Source organism: Miscanthus floridulus, chromosome 1, assembly GCF_019320115.1.
Source record: "Miscanthus floridulus cultivar M001 chromosome 1, ASM1932011v1, whole genome shotgun sequence".
NCBI classification, from domain to species: Eukaryota; Viridiplantae; Streptophyta; class Magnoliopsida; order Poales; family Poaceae; genus Miscanthus; species Miscanthus floridulus.
This window is the reverse complement of record NC_089580.1, coordinates 48400253-48414673: the sequence shown is the minus strand read 5'-3', so window position 1 is coordinate 48414673 and position 14421 is coordinate 48400253. Positions and strand designations below refer to the sequence as shown.

Below are 14421 nucleotides of genomic sequence, written 5' to 3'. Positions count from 1 at the left end.
TATATGTCTTGCTTGTATTGCTAAGCTATTTGCATTAAGTAGGACAACCAATTATGTCCCAGACGATGTTATTCTATGAATTAACGTAAGAAACCACCTGAATACATACACTAGAAAGGTCTATGTACGTTATATTTATTTTCTAACTTCAACAAGTGAGGATAGGTTGTGGAATGATTCATAAAATAAGTAAGGAGCAACTCTTACAATGGTCTATGTGGCATATTGTCCATTAATTAAGGAGTTGTTCAGTATAAATGTGAAGATTTAAATGCAAAGTCGACTGTACATGGTTGTGGGCAAGCAGATACGCACAACCAGAGGCATAGGTAGGCTAGCACGCTCAAGCTAGCAACGAGGACGATGCATGGGTCAACTATGAGTAGGGTGAGAAATGTGTAGGCCCAATAAGCCATATGAGCAGGTAGAGTGAGGCGATAAAGTCGGCATGGGTTAACTATGAGTAGGATGAGAAATACGTAGGTCACCAATAAGCCATGTGAGAAGGTAAAGTGAGACGATGAAGTCTATAGTGTTAAGATCCTTCGTACCATCATAAATGCCAATGGAGGACTACCCACACTCCTTGACACCGTGATTCGAACATGGTCCTGGCCAGCCTTCTCATGCGCCAATTGCAACCAGTGTAATTAACATTATAGGCGGCGAGCGAGAGTGAAATTTATGTCTGGCAACTTTAGATTCATCTAAAACTTATTTGCCCTCACGAGTCACACGAAGTGCGTTGCTAAAATTCTGCAGGAAGTGCTTGCAAATGCGCTCTAACGGAGTCTAGGCAACTCTTATTTATTCAGATGTGGTGGCGCCGGGACATGCGCATGGCGTCGAGAAGCTTTCTGAGGAACCTTATGTCTAGAGAGAAACTCATTGTAGATGTGCATGTGGTCCATATGTATGAAATCCAATTGGTGCCTGTGGGAGACATCGATCAGCCATAAAGCAAACATGTTCTAAATGCTTTCGCGTGCTTCATGAGCAAACTATTCGGAAATATAAATCTCAGTAGCTGGTTATATGTATCAGTAAAATGAACTAGAAGCTGAATAACACGGTTTTTTTTCAATTTTTTTTTGGCTGCGCATAGAAAAAAAAATTCTAAAGTTCTAAAGCAGGCATTTTAGTGTGGCAAAAATAAAACAATTTAAATATCCGGCAAATTTCTGAATCTCATTCACCGTGACCCTAGTCCTCTCCCGATTAACCTGTTCCAATGTCCACCGACTTGCAGGCCGAAACAGCAGCGCAATTGACTGTTCCCCTCGAACCCTAAGCTCTGGATCTGAGCAGCAGCCGGGGCATGGGGTCATGGGCGCGAGGTGTCGAGTGCGGCGGTGGCTCAGACGCTGGAGGCGGCGGCGGGGTTCGCCTGCGCGCACCTCTTGGCGTTGGGCGCGTTCATCACCTCTGCTGCCCGCCGCGTTCCGCACCGTCCTCCCGGCCGCGCAATCTCCAGCTTGTGCCATGTCTTGCGGTCCCAGAGTCTCTCGAGGAGGTTTCCTGGGGCCTGGGGGCGTCTCCCCTGGCCACTGACTCCTCGTCTCCGGCGTTCTGAGGTATATTGCCATGTTTAATGGGACCTAGTTGCCTCGGTGGTTCTAGTGTCTCATAACACACTTTGCTTAGCTATGCCAAAGTTTCTGTTGCAGCAGCCAGCTTTAGCAATGTGGGCAATGCAAGGATGTACACATGGATGGGGGACTGCGGTGCACAAGTTGTAAGGTTTTGCAGCCGACATAGATGCGATGCCATTTTATCCGACATAGCATGGATAACATAAAATTGAGATGTCTATTTACTCTTGTTACAATCAAAGTTATTAACCACGGTTGTTGAGGTTTCACATTAAGGTTTCATTAAAGCTAGAAGTTTTCACCAATGTATACTGGTGTTTTAGTTTGGAGCTTTGCTAATCGGTTGTATTATTTGGACCTTCCAAGATTAGTAGAGATATTAGTTGGGTGTTTATAGCAAGTGAGGCAGTCGACAAAGTTTGAAGAGTCACTGCTTGGCTTGCAGCTGAAGCTTGCCGTGGCGTGTTCTTGTTGGGTTATGTCGGTTGCTGGTGGACAACGGTGCTGGTAAGATGGAGGCAGTGTTGTTTCTTTAGCCGCAATTGTGGCATTAGAGATAATTAATGATGTGTCAAAGGACACAATTGCCTTGAAGTAGCAGGGGAAGGAGGATGCTTAGAAGAGGGAGAGTTGACACCAAGGGAAGTAATGTAGAAACTGCAACTCAGCCACTCAGAGGTAGTGTAGTCACTGTAGTGTTGCTTCTGTTTGTGTCCAATACCATAACGAGTTATATGGTAAACTTGTGACACAAAAAGTACCGTTTATTGTTTGCCTGTCATGCGCCAAAAGCTCGAGTTTTGTTATTGTTGGGTTGGCAACCTTATATGCTTACCATGTCAGATGTATCTATTAGTTGTAGTATTTTTAAGTCTGAACTAGCATAACTGAACAAGAGTATTCATTTTGTCGTGAACGAAATTCTTTTAGATTTACATGCTGAACATACAATATGCCATAAATCAAGACTACAATTTTTTAGCTAGCTTGTATGTGTTAAGCTTTTCTGTGCCGATCACATCATTTGGACAAACTTCGAAATAATTGAGATTTTTTTTCTCGAACGCACAGGAGAGCAGTGTATGGTTATCTTGAGGAGAAACAATGGAAAGAGCCCTAAATGACAAAAACATCGCACTACTCTGGCAGAAGGGCCACGAGGTAAGAAATACTTCAAGCCCTGGCCAAACTCCAAAACTGCAGCTCTTTGCTGGTGAAGCTCTAGCCAAGCAGAGTGGGACCCATCAAAGACACAAATATTTTGATGATTCCATAATGTCCAAGTGCCAAGGATGACAAGGGAGTTAAAGTCCCTTTTGCAGCTCCTTACTGATACCTAAATTGAGAAATATCGCACCACCATACATACATTTTTTTAATGTTCAAATACACGTCTCACTTTTAGCTCTATTTATTTTTTATTAGGATATTACCTTTACGCAGATATTCGATTGAGCTATTACCACTAATCCCTTATCAGAAATAATGGGCTTATGGTAGAAAGAGGATGGAAATTGTTTTGAATGCATGTGATCCCCTATTCAAGCATAGATGCATTAAGGTCAGTAAGCAGCAAGTGCTATGTTTTTTTTGATAAGTTAGCTTTTGAAGAAGTAAAAGCCGGCAAAAGTTTACCTGCTCTTTGATGCCGCCGCACGTTGATGTGCCATCATATTCCTTTGCCATTGCCATAGATGCGCCAGCAGGGAGGCGCATGGCAGGGTGGGTCTCCTGCACAGGGAGTCGCCCGGAGGTGCTCTGGTGGTGGAGGTAGATTTTAAGCAAAGCAGCCCAATAAGCTGTTCCAAACAGGGCCATAGTAGTGCAACTTTAGGTGTTGCAGTTTCTCTTGTTCAAATATTGCACAAACTTGTCGCTTACGGTGTTTGAGTAACTGCTCCTATGGGTTGTTCTTTTTATTGACTGTTGGGTTCTAGTCTTTACAATGGGAACTATGCTAGCAACCAATCACCTAGATAACAGCATTGTTTTTCCTATACTTAAACCATACTGGTAACACAAATACACCTGGTAACCTTGTGAACGAGCCGTTAAACTATACCCTTTGCCTAATATACAGACCCATTTGGAGAGTGAACAATTGGTTCTTGTGTCAGGGAAGCTTTGCTAGCGAGAATAGTAGTGATTTTTTAGTTTCAACCTGTAATCATTAGTGCATGTTGGTGTCATATCCATTTTCTCATTAGATGGTATTAACTACTGCAAAAATAAGATTACTTTATTTAGCTTGTTATCTACTTAAAGGAACTAAACAAACGTGTGCTTTGAATTAAACAAGCTGATATATTAGTAAGTATGTAGCACATTAAACTTTGGTTTTGACCTGCTACATGTGTCTCACTGCTTGTATAGGAATTATCTTGGTACAAATATTGGTGTCTCTATACAATATATCAACTTATATTATATATTTTTTTATACATGTGGTACAAGTCATATTGCCTTTTTTTGGCATTAGCACAATTCCCTCCTTTACACATTGCTCTTTCATTGAAGCTCTAAGAATTTTGCCACGGAATATTTGAGACCCTATAATATCCACTCCAGAATAAAAGCCTGGGAGTTTTAGATCGGCTGTGGTTGTGAATTTGTGGATAATTAACAAGTTCATCAGTTGGCCAATGCCTCCTGGTTTTACTTTTCTAGACCTTTACTTTTGTTTGTTGTATATTAGCGATAGAAACATGTCCGTATATGTCTTTTTTCTGAAACACTCGTCTTTAGATACAAGCATGGTGAGTCCATTATCTTCAACGCCGTCCTTATTCGTAGTTATCAAAGTTTGGACTTGGGAAGGTCTTCTCACATTGACCTTCCCATAAGGCCATAAAGTGGGAGTTACTTGTCGCACATGAAACATAGACTTCACCTGGAACTGAAGTCTCGTGACACGTTCACGCTTCCTGGGTTTCTATTACAGTGCATGCCGCTTTAGCCAGCCTTGAGTCTACTTGCATTTGGGAGATATGATGCTTCTGCTAGAGTGGCTGCTGGACTTTGAAATGCCTAACACATGTGTCAGGACTCAGGACCCAGATATGGATCAAGAAGGTTGATAAGGCTTTGTGAACATGGTAATGGAGCAAGGTAATGGATGACTGAATCACTGAAAAGACGCTGCTCAGCTTGCAGCCGGAGCTGTGTGCTTGATGGTTTTTGTTTATCTCTGGTGGTCAATGGTGCTGGAAAGATGGAGCCAATGCTTCTTTAGCCATGCTTGCTCAATCGCCTTATAGAGGAGGCGTTAGAGGCCGCAATTGCCTGGGAAGGATTATCCTTCGAGCTAGGAGTGCAAAGTTGATGCCAAAGGTACATGCTAACAGCTCTTGGGAATTCGTTAAAATTGTCTGGGATGAAATGTTTCACAATTATTGTGCTTTTCTTAGTTGATCACTTGTGGGGCTAGACCCTAAACGAGGTTGAGTGTTTACTTAAAGTAGAACACACCGCTGGTGTGCGTGTCTACTGTCTAGTGCTATTTATAGCCAAAGATTGCTTTGAACATGTTGACTTTTGTGAAATAATGATGAAGGTTAAATCATGTGGGTTATACTATACCTTGAGTGTGAATGTGTGATGTTCTGAGTGGAATGTTTCACCACTTACTAAATATCTCAGAACATCTAGAAATGTTTCTGACACTTTTTATCTAGAAGTGTTTCTGACACTTCTCTAGATGTCTAGGATAGGAAATGTTGTCACAAAAAAAGGCGTGCTGGAGCGTCGGGTTGGGATGATATATGTGTTCTCTGATGCAGCTGGAGCGTCAGGTCAATGGCTTGCCCCCCAACAATTAAACCAGATGGTGGAGTGGAGCTTCATGTTGGGATGATGCATGCACCTTCCAAGTCTCGGAACATTCTGAATGAGGCTCCTCAGTTGGCTTCTGGGAAGTCTGTAATAGCTTAGCAGCAGGATTAGTGTTGACACCACCGTAGCAGTAGTCATCGTCGTTGTCTTTATGTCACTGGAGTAGTCGTCGTAAGTGTCCGTGCTGGGGGATGGATCTCCTGCAAGCAGTTGCTGGTGGTCCGTTTACTCTGAGTAGTCGCTCTCAATAATCTATCTCTTAGGAGTCTGCTGGTGGAACCTGGTGGTGTAACAAAATAAAATGCTATGGCTATTGGTTAATAATAATAGGCAGCTGTGTTTGGTAAATGTGCGTGCTGTGTGATGTGCTGTATAAGATGAAAATGAATTCCTCCAATATACCACATATGGTGTGCGTGTCTAGTGCTATTTATAGCCAAAGATTGCGTTGAACATGTTGACTTTTGTGAAATCATGATAAAGGTTAAATCATGTGGGTTGTACTATACCTTGGGTGTGAATGTGTGATGTTCTGAGTGGAATGTTTCACCACTTATTAAATGTCTCAGAACCCCTAGAAGTGTTTCTGACACTTTTATCCAGAAGTGTGTCAAACACTTCTCTAGATGTCTAGGATATGAAATGTCATAAAAAAAAGGTGTGCAGCGGCTGCACATCCTTCCTGCAGGGGGCGAGCGATCAAGTTCAGATCTAGGATGCAAAGGCGGCGGCGGCATCGTCGAGCTCGCGAGGAAGGCAGCGGCCTCGGTGAGGACCGAGTGGGCGGTGCGGGTGGCGGCCACGCGGCCGGTGCGGAACTACCGCGGCATGCAGCAGCGCAAGAACAGGTACTACGCTGTGATTTGGAACATAATTTGTGAAATTTGTGAACAATTTGATCATTTTTGAACAATTTGACATATTTCTCTGATGTTTGGAATCCACAGTAATAATTTGAATTTTTTTTGAAAAAATTGTCATATATTTGTGTTATTCCCAAATTACACACTCCGTCTTATAAATTATACTGCCAGAAACAAGAAATGACACTTGTGCAGAACTGCAAGTTGTGATATAGGCATTGTAACAACTCCATGTGGAAGATTTTCAGCTTGAAGAGGTGGAGGAGCTCTGGCTCAAGTTTACTCACACGAATCTCAATATTCAACAGTGCATTCAAACCATCTTCTAGTGTGCCCAACAAACATGCATCCAGGGTGCATGGTACTCCACAGACAAGAAATTTCATGTTCACATCTTCATCATATATTCTTGTAGCTGGAAAACCTTCAGAACAGCCTTCTTCCTTGTTCACTTCATTCCCAGCAGGTATGACATTTGTTTTTGGAGCATCCCCAAGGCGGGGGCCAAGCTTAACACTTTGTACGTAATTATATCTTACACAGTATAGTCGAAAGGAAACATGTGCAAGTTGAATGCATCCCATGTATGGCTGCAGGAACTCTGAATGACTGACATTAGCGCATGACGAAAATGAGATGTTGTATAAGATGAAAATGAATTCCTCCAATATACCACATATGGTGTGTGTGTGTGTGTGTGTGTGTGTGTGTGTGTGTGTGTGTGTGTGTGTGTGTGTGTGTGTGTGTAGTACTATTTATAGCCAAAGAGTGCTTTGAACATGTTGACTTTTGTGAAATCATGTGGGTTATACTATAGCCTGCTGGACAATTTGGAAAGCCAGGAATGGAATCATTTTTTATAACAAAGCAGCATCCCTGGTGGACTGGAAGGCTGCCCTCAAAGATGATCTTAGCTTGGTGTGTATCAAGGCTAAGAAGAGCACTGCTGACCCCCTTTCTGTGGCGAGATAGTAGTTTATGATGTATACTTTTCTTTTTATTTGGGCTTTACAAGCCTTGTACCCTGTACATATGTACTTTATATCTCTGTTCATATTAATAGAAAAAGAAAAAAATAGGTAGGGGGCTTCCCTGCCGTCTCCCCTAAAAAAATGTGATGTTCTGAGTGGAATGTTTTACCACTTATTAAATGTCTCAAAACATCTAGAAGTGTTACACTTATATCCAGAAGTGTGTCCGACACTTCTCTAGATGTCTAGGATAGGAAATGTCGTAAAAAAAGGTGCAGCCACTGCACATCCATCTGACAGGGGGCGAGCGATCTAGTGCAGTCAGGCCGTGTATCCCATCGAAGGCGGCAGGCGGCGACGGGAGCATGCAGGTGGTCAGCTTCAGGTCGGCCAGCACAGCGGGGTCGTAGGCGAAGGACGGGAGAGTGGAGACCTGAATTTTTGGTTATCAGTGGATCCGCTACGAGCAGGGACGTGAAGTGTTTCTGACACTTCTCTAGATGCCTAGGATAGGAAATGTTGTGACAAAAAAGGTGTGCTGTACATAAAGGGCTTGTTCACTTCTGAGGGCCTGGCCTGTTTGGATCCATTAGCTGCTCTACCTATTAGCTGGAAGTGTTTGGATACCCAGCTAATTAACGGAATCATTTGTTAGACGCGGTCCGCTTGCGAGCTGATATGGAAATAACAGTATTGCTAATGGACAACCGGTTGATTTGGGCGAACCTAGCAACCGTTTTTCTAGCCGTTGATTTCACATGTGTCGCGTGTTGGACGGTGGATTTGGCTCTCTGTCGCTCACGCTCCCTCTACCGCCGCCGCTCGCGCTCCCTCCGCTCACTCCCTCCCGTTTCTTCCGCCGCTGACCCCCGGCACTGGCTCCCTCTGCCACCGGCCCCTAGGTCGTTCGTCCGTCCGTCGTCGCCCAAGTCGAACCCTGGCACATTCACAACGGCTGCAGCCACTGCACATCCATCCAGCAAGGGGCGAGCAATTGAGTTCAGATCCAGGATGCAAGGCGCGACGTCACCGTCGAGCTGGCGAGGAAGGCGGCAGCCTTGGCGAGGACCGAGTGGGTGGCACAGGCGGCGGCCACGCGGCCGGTGCGGAACTATCGCGGTGTGCAGCAGCGCAAGAGAACATGTACTACGCCGTGATCTAGAACATAATTTGTGGCGCTCCCTCCGCTTGCTCCCAACCGTGTCTTCCACCGCCGCCCCCGGCACCGGCTCCCGCAGCCACTGGCCCCAGGCCGTCCATAGTCGCCCAAGTCAAACCCTTGCACATTCACTTCGGTTGAAGCCGATGCACATCCATCCGATAGGGGGCGAGCGATCAAGTTTAGATCCAGGATGCAAGGCACGGCGGCATCATCAAGCTCGGGAGGATGGCGGTGGCTCGGCGAGGACCAAGTGGGTGGCGTGGGCCACGGCCACGTGACCGGTGTGGAACTACCGCAGCGTGCAACAGTGCAAGAACAGGTACTACGCTATGATCTGGAACATAATTTGTGGCGCTCCCTCCCGTGTCTTCCGTCGCCAGCCCCCGGCACTGCCTCCCTCAGCCACCGGCCCCAGGCCATCCGTCCTTCGTCACCCAAGTCAAACCCTGGCACATTCACATTGGCTGCAGCCGCTAAACATGCATCCGGCAGGGGACGAGTGATCGAGTTTAGATCCAGGATGCAAGGCGCGCCGGCATCGTCAAGCTCGGGAGTATGGCGGCGGCCTCGGTGAGGATCGAGTGGGTGGCGCGGGCCGTGGCCACACGACCGGTGTGGAACTACCGGCCGCGGCGTGCAGCAGCGCAAGAACAACAGGTACTAAGCCGTGATCTAGAACATAATTTGTGAACAATTTGATCATTTGACATATTTGTTGAAAAAATCATAGAGATTCTACCAATGAACAGATCATTCTGAAATCTGAACGCCATCTAAGGATTTGAGCTGGAGCAAACACGACATTTTTTTTGGTGGTGGTGGGGTGGGTGTGTGTGTGTGTGGGTGGGGGGGGGTGTTTAAACACAATCCATTTGTTTTCACAGGGTTTCAACACTACACAGGGAACCAAAAAGTAGAGCCTCAACGAAAGAGAGAACTCTTAAACTTTCTGCACCACAATTGATGACTTGACACAACCTCAGTCAACTGTCTCATGTAGTTGGAAAGTACGATGACACAAGGGGAAACTGAAACATGTTAAAACATGACATGATTGGTATCGACTGTCATCATCTGATACAAAGTGTACCACATTGACTTAAACATAAGTGTGAGCATGTGCATCAGCTAACCCTAATATGGCAGGAGAAATCGGCTCACCTTAAGCTTTCTGTTGCTTCTTCTCAAGAATTTTCTTCCAGCGCTTTTGATCAAGCACCAATGTCATGTCTTGCCAGCTGAGATAAATGTCAATCAACTTGTATTGGGCAAGGAAAAACACGGAATGTTAATAAATGGGATTCCATAAATACAGTCATACAGCCATAACATCGAGACAGATTTTATAAAAAAAATATACCATTCGTTCACAATGAGGAAAAGGACAATAATTCATGCATCTCAAATGCTAAGGATAACACTAGAACAGTTGAAAATAAAGAATGACAAACGACTCATTCAATAAGAAAGTAAGAATGAAAAGGATGGACGACCCCAAAATCTTAGCAAATTCAGATTGATGAAAATAACATTTGAATCCCAACACATAAGACTCAGAGCATATGCCTAAATTTGATGGGTGCCATAAAACTTGCGAGCGTTAGATTGAAATCCAGAACAGATTATCCAAACAATCTATAAACATGGCAGCTCCGTGGCAGAAGATTCTGTAAAACCATGCAAAATTTATAGATATGCTACTGGTGAAAAATAATTTATACTGAAATCGCGAGAACCATTTTTTCTAATTTCTCCATTTAAACATTAAAAAGTTAATACGGTAGTTCTATTGGTTAATCTACTAATATTCTGGTTTTCATTTTAACAATAACAGTTAAGTTAGGAGGAATACAGGTGTTCGGCATATTGGAGTATCAGTATGCAAGCTTCCTAAACGTCCGTGCACCGCAGCAAACATTTATATGTTTGATTGAACAGTATCAAGAGTCCAATGATACCAAACTCCAGTAATGCAGCCAGCACTGCAAGAAAGACTCATGGTCAAGTTTGCCATTGACCTATACTAACAACAGTTCTGGGTGGTTTTGCATTACTGGCCATGTGATTTTCGAATCAATGTGCAAATGAGTGACTGATTGCAGGCTTGTAGATTTTGTGAAAACAAACATAATGAGTTCCTCCTCTGTATAGATTCCCTCTCCTAGTTTCGCAGGTCTCCTTGCGTGTTTTGGCTTGGGTAAAGCCTCCCTTTTGTACAGTGCCTCCTTTTTTTTTTGTAATAAATCTCTACAGTGAGCGCCTCCACTGCTGTATTTTACGCTAAAAAAACAAGACAAAATATCTATTCTCTTCCGTTCCAATTGAAAGTCATTTTTTGCTTCAGCTGCATTAATAAAGGAGGAAACTAAAAACGGCCTTGGTTTGTTCATTTCTTCCTAAACTTTAAGCTCATTTTTAAGAGCCTACACAACATTTAATATTTAGTAGTCAAATATGCCACTGTAATTGTTGACAGATCATAATGAACAAGTTTTTCAGTGTGTGCCTCAATGCAACACATAATGAACAAGTTTTGTTAGATACTGATAAATATAATTGGTGGTCGGCAGTCATCATAAAGCAAAGCCTGATCATACTTCTTCCATCCATAAATGTAACCATTTATAGGATTTTTAGGACAGATTAAGGACAGGAAATGACCATGATACCCCAGGCCTCAATCAAGTGATCAACACCTTCCTCTTCAGGTAACCAATGCTGGTTGGTAAGTACACAGAGCGCCAACAAATACATACTGGAAAATGTCGTCATAGTTCACTTACAACGATTAATCACCTTTGCCACTTACTTCACTGTCTGTTGCACTGACAATAAATGGCCAGTACACAATGTGGAAGAGATCTGCTTGTTTCTATTTGTGGGATAAACACTATGGTTCGGCAGAACATAAATGGTCTGCACAACCTGTGGGGATATCAATCTAGAGCAGGCTGGCAATGTGGACAAACATGACGCATAGTAGACCGCAAATTACCAAAGCTCTCACTGAACATCGTTAACTTGGAATTAAGCCCATCTCTGTTGCCTCCCTCAACATATAGGCAAAAATTGTTGGACACCACCCAATCGCGAAATTTGCTGAAGGACATGGCCAAAACCTAGTCTAGCTGGTGGACAATATTCCTCTTTGGCAATTTGCATGAGCATGCAAGAGGCAATGAATATGCATTTAGATAATCCTGGTGAATAGACCCTCAGTTTAGTGGGGTCCACGAGCTAGACTTGGTCTTTTTTGCTTGATTCCCACCCTTAGGCCTAAGCACACTGTGATTCTACTATCATGATTGGAATCCGACAAATTTGATGACTGATCTGGCAATCCCAAGGCTGATTGCAGTAGTGACTGGGCTGGTCTAGTGTTCGGCCCAACAGAGATCATCAGCCAGCACATCCTCGCCAAGGATGTCACATACTTCATGCAATTATATACCTTTCTACAGACTGCGGAGGTGTACTATCAACCCAAGCAGAAAGATTCAGCCCACCGCTGCTTCCACAGTCCACAAAAGCGTCAAATGAGAGCATTTGCTATAGAAGTGGTGTCCCACAAAGTAGTGCGCCTCGTAAAGTGTAATACGCACACACATCAACAGAATCAATTTTCAAATTCCACAGAAGTGGACATCGTACAGACTTCACACTATAAAAGGAGGGGGAACGTGTGCCTACCAGCTGGTGCTTTAACGAAGAGGAGGGGCAGGAGGGAGAGGTGGCACCCCACCCATAAATTTCTATCTTGCATCCACCACTGACTTTCGGGCAGTCAAGTGAGGTCATGGAAGGAGACACAGCCAGAGCTGGTGAAACTAGTATTGCATAAACCGCATAAAACACATTGGTAGCTCCCCTTCGACAATTAATGACTAGGATTGGTGGGTTTGTGGCCATTTTTCGCTATGCATTGCAGGGAGGGCAAGTTCTGATTGCCCTTTCTTTGAGTTTCCAGGGCATGGTGACCCTGAGGGGACCACCGGCACGAGCTGCTAACAGACCCCTATGGGATGCAGGCTTGAAAAGCCAAAAGGAGCTTCATATGGCAGTACTTGGTAACAAAGAGGTGCAAGGAAAGACAGCCAAGAAGAGATATATTGGAAGACACATAGGCTACTCGATCTGGCCATGCCTGATGCTTCATAACCAACTAGATGACGGTTCTCACCATCTCCATTCATATTTGTCAAGATAAAAGATGTACAAAACCAATTTACCTTAGAAAAAAAAACAGATTTCAACCAAACCTCCATAATTTGTTTAAGAAAAAATAAATGTACAAACAAAATGGTGATGTACAATTTCAGTGTGTTGTTGTGCACATCTGAGATGGAATTACATGTTGGGGAGTACACCGTACATCTATCATGTCAAGATTTTTTTGAACTTTGGGAGGGTGCTGCACTACATAGACCACCATATTCATATTGTCAATTGGAGCCTTGCCGGGATCATTGATCAAAAGCCAAAATAAAAAGTGATTTGGAATGGTAACTGTTGATTATTGTTTATCTAGCAGCTTACTCACAGAAAAAAGTATGAAGCAGATCTTCATAATTTCTCTATCCCTCAAGGGCCACAGAATGAGACATCTTGTGCTTAATAGGCGTAAATATCTAAAGCACTTGACCATGTCTTAATCCTTTACAAGCACTGTGTTGCTCTGCCACATCGACTTTGTTACTTTCTTTTTTCACACATATTTAATTTAGCGCAAAATTAACAATAGGGCCCCACCCCATCGTCTTCCCATCCAAAAATAGAATTTAAGTAGCATAGACGAAGCACAATAAACCCATCAGAAATATTATGCACCCTCAAAACAAATCTGCATGTTTGGTATCAGAAAGGGATTAAGGATCGATGCTGAACTTTCTAGGTCTGATTAAATTTGGCCACGCACGCACATAGTATATTTATTTGATATTCACACAAAAGTGTGATTATGCATAAACAACAATTCACTGACAAACCAAAATGGTTAGGGGAAGTGTATCATGACAACAGCCTTATCTTTGGATGATCACAAAGTAGTGGACTGGTGGTAGTTACACAAGATCAGGATATGAATATTTTGTTGTTTTGCATATAAAGTCTGGTTTTAAAAGTTTGCAGCAATGTCAAGTTTACAGAAACGGAAAGGTCCATAATGTACCATGGGCCAGCCCCTCAAGATATCTCCAATGGATAAGTCTCTTGATCCATTGTAGACTAAAAGCAGTTTTAGACACAGAGTATGTCCAACAAAGAAATTTTCTGGTCCAAACATAACGGGTTTAAGAGGTATTTAGTCTAGTTGCCTGGTCAATATACTAAATTCACAGAACCTTTACAATGGCAATTGCATTGCTGGTTTAAGAACACACACATCTCATCCATAACTAGCTCAACATATCACATTAATCGCATGTACATGCAGGACTAGGCCCAATCATATGTATCTAGTGATAAATTGCGATCCCTGGTATCAACATGGTCTGAACCGCAAGCAAGATCAGGAGAATTGGAACAAACTCTAAACGCACGCGTGCGTGGATGCGGAAGCTCACCTGGTGGGTAGGGACTTGAGGTGAGAGGCGAGCGCGGAGGCGTGGTGATGGACGCAGGCCGCGGCGCCGACGGCGAAGGCGCCCGTCCAGGTGGAAACGAGGCGCTGCGGGTCGGAGTGCGGGACCCCGGAGTCGCCTCTGTACGCCCGCGCCCAGTAGTCGTCGAACTCACCCATTATCCTGCTCTTTCCCCTAATCGAACCTTCTCGTCGGTGCCGGCGGCGAGGCTCCGGGAAGAAATAGATGGAGGCGCGGCCTAGGGTTTTTGGGAGCACGGACGACGGGAAGAATGGATAATGGGTCTGTTCGCTGGTTGGTTTTTGGGCTGGTTTGGGCTGGCTGATGCTGGTTTATTATGAGAGGAAAATACTGTTGGCTGGCTGAAACCAACAAGCGAACATGCTGAATATATGGTACGGAGTGGATTGACGAACCGCGGTT

At 44.0% G+C, this 14421-nt stretch overlaps 2 protein-coding genes across 20 annotated transcripts; one reads left to right on the top strand and one right to left on the bottom strand.

Annotated features, from left to right (window-relative positions):
- The first annotated feature begins 1217 nt into the window (after positions 1-1217).
- Positions 1218-6941, top strand: LOC136513210 (uncharacterized). 19 transcript variants are annotated; one of them, XM_066507235.1, is made up of 5 exons: positions 1218-2270; positions 2664-4922; positions 6090-6271; positions 6535-6752; positions 6883-6941. In XM_066507235.1, exons 2-5 carry the CDS (start codon positions 4827-4829, stop codon positions 6897-6899), a joined length of 513 nt encoding a protein of 170 aa, XP_066363332.1. In that variant the 5' UTR covers positions 1218-2270; positions 2664-4826; the 3' UTR covers positions 6900-6941. The 19 variants fall into 19 exon arrangements, 1 of the variants encoding a protein (XP_066363332.1); XR_010773439.1 differs by having other exon boundaries at positions 1218-1574; positions 1671-1740; positions 2038-2270; positions 2664-6941; XR_010773433.1 differs by having other exon boundaries at positions 1218-1740; positions 2038-2099; positions 2194-2270; positions 2664-6941.
- A 2612-nt stretch (positions 6942-9553) lies between these two features.
- On the bottom strand, positions 9554-14156 carry LOC136482997 (uncharacterized). Its single transcript, XM_066480135.1, has 2 exons — positions 13981-14156; positions 9554-9657 (listed from the first exon to the last, which is right to left on the bottom strand). The coding sequence occupies exons 1-2, from the start codon at positions 14154-14156 to the stop codon at positions 9582-9584; spliced, it is 252 nt and encodes an 83-aa protein (XP_066336232.1). The 3' UTR covers positions 9554-9581.
- Positions 14157-14421: the final 265 nt, after the last annotated feature.

What these genes read in the sequence shown, in the direction of transcription:
- LOC136513210 (XM_066507235.1), top strand. Translation starts at nt 4,827, where the DNA reads ATGCTTGCTCAATCGCCTTATAGAGGAGGCGTTAGAGGCCGCAATTGC. An exon ending in GTGCAAAGTTGATGCCAAAG is followed by an intron (nt 4,923 to 6,089) that starts GTACATGCTAAC and finishes AAAGGTGTGCAG; the next exon opens with CGGCTGCACATCCTTCCTGC. An exon ending in ATGCAGCAGCGCAAGAACAG is followed by an intron (nt 6,272 to 6,534) that starts GTACTACGCTGT and finishes GAAGATTTTCAG; the next exon opens with CTTGAAGAGGTGGAGGAGCT.
- LOC136482997 (XM_066480135.1), bottom strand. Translation starts at nt 14,156, where the DNA reads ATGGGTGAGTTCGACGACTACTGGGCGCGGGCGTACAGAGGCGACTCC. An exon ending in CTCAAGTCCCTACCCACCAG is followed by an intron (nt 9,658 to 13,980) that starts GTGAGCTTCCGC and finishes CATTTATCTCAG; the next exon opens with CTGGCAAGACATGACATTGG.